At 34.3% G+C, this 1,671-nt stretch overlaps 1 protein-coding gene across 1 annotated transcript in view; it reads right to left on the reverse strand.

Moving 5' to 3' along the window:
- The window catches only part of LOC107612245 (ABC transporter G family member 9), a 4,205-nt gene continuing 3,110 nt past the window's right edge, over window positions 577-1,671 (reverse strand). The window contains exon 4 of the mRNA XM_016314043.2: window positions 577-1,501. Within this exon, the coding sequence (XP_016169529.1) occupies window positions 824-1,501 (678 nt within the window). The 3' untranslated portion in view covers window positions 577-823. The remainder of the gene's footprint in view (window positions 1,502-1,671) is intronic.

A 1,671-nucleotide genomic window follows, 5' to 3' on the forward strand; every position in this document is an offset into this window, starting at 1 on the left:
GGCGAGCCCGCTTGATTCTTTTTAAAAAAAAATAAAATTAATAAAAAATAAAAGCCTTTATCCTGATTGAGTTGACCCACCCGCCCTGCCAAAACTCACAAATTTAGCAGGTTCCAAATTTTAACCGGACCCACTTTTTTAGAGAATTTGGCATATGGATATGATAGATTCAACCTGTTTTGTCACCCCTAATTAGAATATAGTAACTAACGAACTCCTTTATTAGCATAATAGAAAACAATTTAGATTGTCCACTCAATCCACTGCTCACTTAACTTGACAAAATTTTTGTGTGTATAGAATATGATTTTGGAATTGGATCAAAAGCATCTTTAAACAACACTTTGATTTATGATTTTATCATTTTTTGCTCACTACTAAGAATCGAAGCTTCGTTCAAAATACAAATTCCATTTGGTATTTAATATTTAATATTTATTTTTTCTTTCCTCTCCACTTCAAACTCTGAATTCAGGAATCTAACACAACTCATCGTCCTATTAATAAACTTTCAGTTGTATGAAATGTTACAAAAATTTAAATAAGTTATCAATATGGGGGAAAAGAATAATGAAATAGCATAGTAAGAAATTTCACTGCATATTATTCATGCATTTTTATTTTTAAAGTCATGGGGTACAAGTATATATTTTATTGATAACGCTCTCCACTTCCTAACTACTACGACACATACTTTTCCCTATCATTTCATCTAATGACCACAATAATAAATTAAAAGTTTTGTCTACATGCACCCCTTTCACTGATTTCTATATATTATATATAGATAGAATGGCTAATAATCTCTCATAATCATGTTGACCTAGCTAGACTTTGATTTCTTTGTGACTCCAATTCTCATAAGAGCAACATAAGCTATAAACCTATAGAAAAACAGCATTGCTAGCAAAATCAATGAAGCCCTTAATTGACTCTCTCTATTATTAACGAACCCTAAACCCTTGATTCCAGGGTACTCATAAATCAAGCACTTACCCGTACCACATTTGTAAGTCTCACCTTCACGATACTGAGAAAATATAACGAGTTCGTTGGCGTAATATATGAAAGAAATGTACTTCAACCATGCTATGAATTTGGGAACATTCTGGACAAAGAATCCACTTGTTATCATGAAGGTTAGCCCTATGACGGAGGCGAAGGTGGTGGCCACTTTGGTGTTCTGGACACAGGCGCCGAGAGCGAGTCCTATGCCTTGTGAGACCAACACAAGGGTGAGGATAGTGAGGAGCATGAAGATGAAGGCGGCGGCGGTAGCTTTCAGACCTGCCATCCAGTAGGTTATGAGAATAGAAACGGTTGGGAGGACGAGTTCCATTGGAAGGTCTACCGTCATCTTGGCCATGAAGTATGAGGATAGTCTGTACATTCCGGAAGATCTTTCTTTCTCCAACATCACTCTTTCATCTGGGAACACGAAGATTGCTCTGTACAGCGGATAAAATGCCCAGAAACTTGATAAGAAGAATAGAAGTCCAAGCTGCAAATACATCATATAACATTTCAAATCTCGTTAATTAATAATTAGTTCCCGTTAAAGACTACATCTTATGATTCATATACAATACTTTAGAAATGATTAATATGTATACAAAAATTAACTATTCGTATAAAATATATATTAAAAATATATAAAAAAAATTGCACAAA

The sequence above is a fragment of the Arachis ipaensis genome, chromosome B08 (genome assembly GCF_000816755.2).
Source record: "Arachis ipaensis cultivar K30076 chromosome B08, Araip1.1, whole genome shotgun sequence".
Classification (NCBI taxonomy): domain Eukaryota; kingdom Viridiplantae; phylum Streptophyta; class Magnoliopsida; order Fabales; family Fabaceae; genus Arachis; species Arachis ipaensis.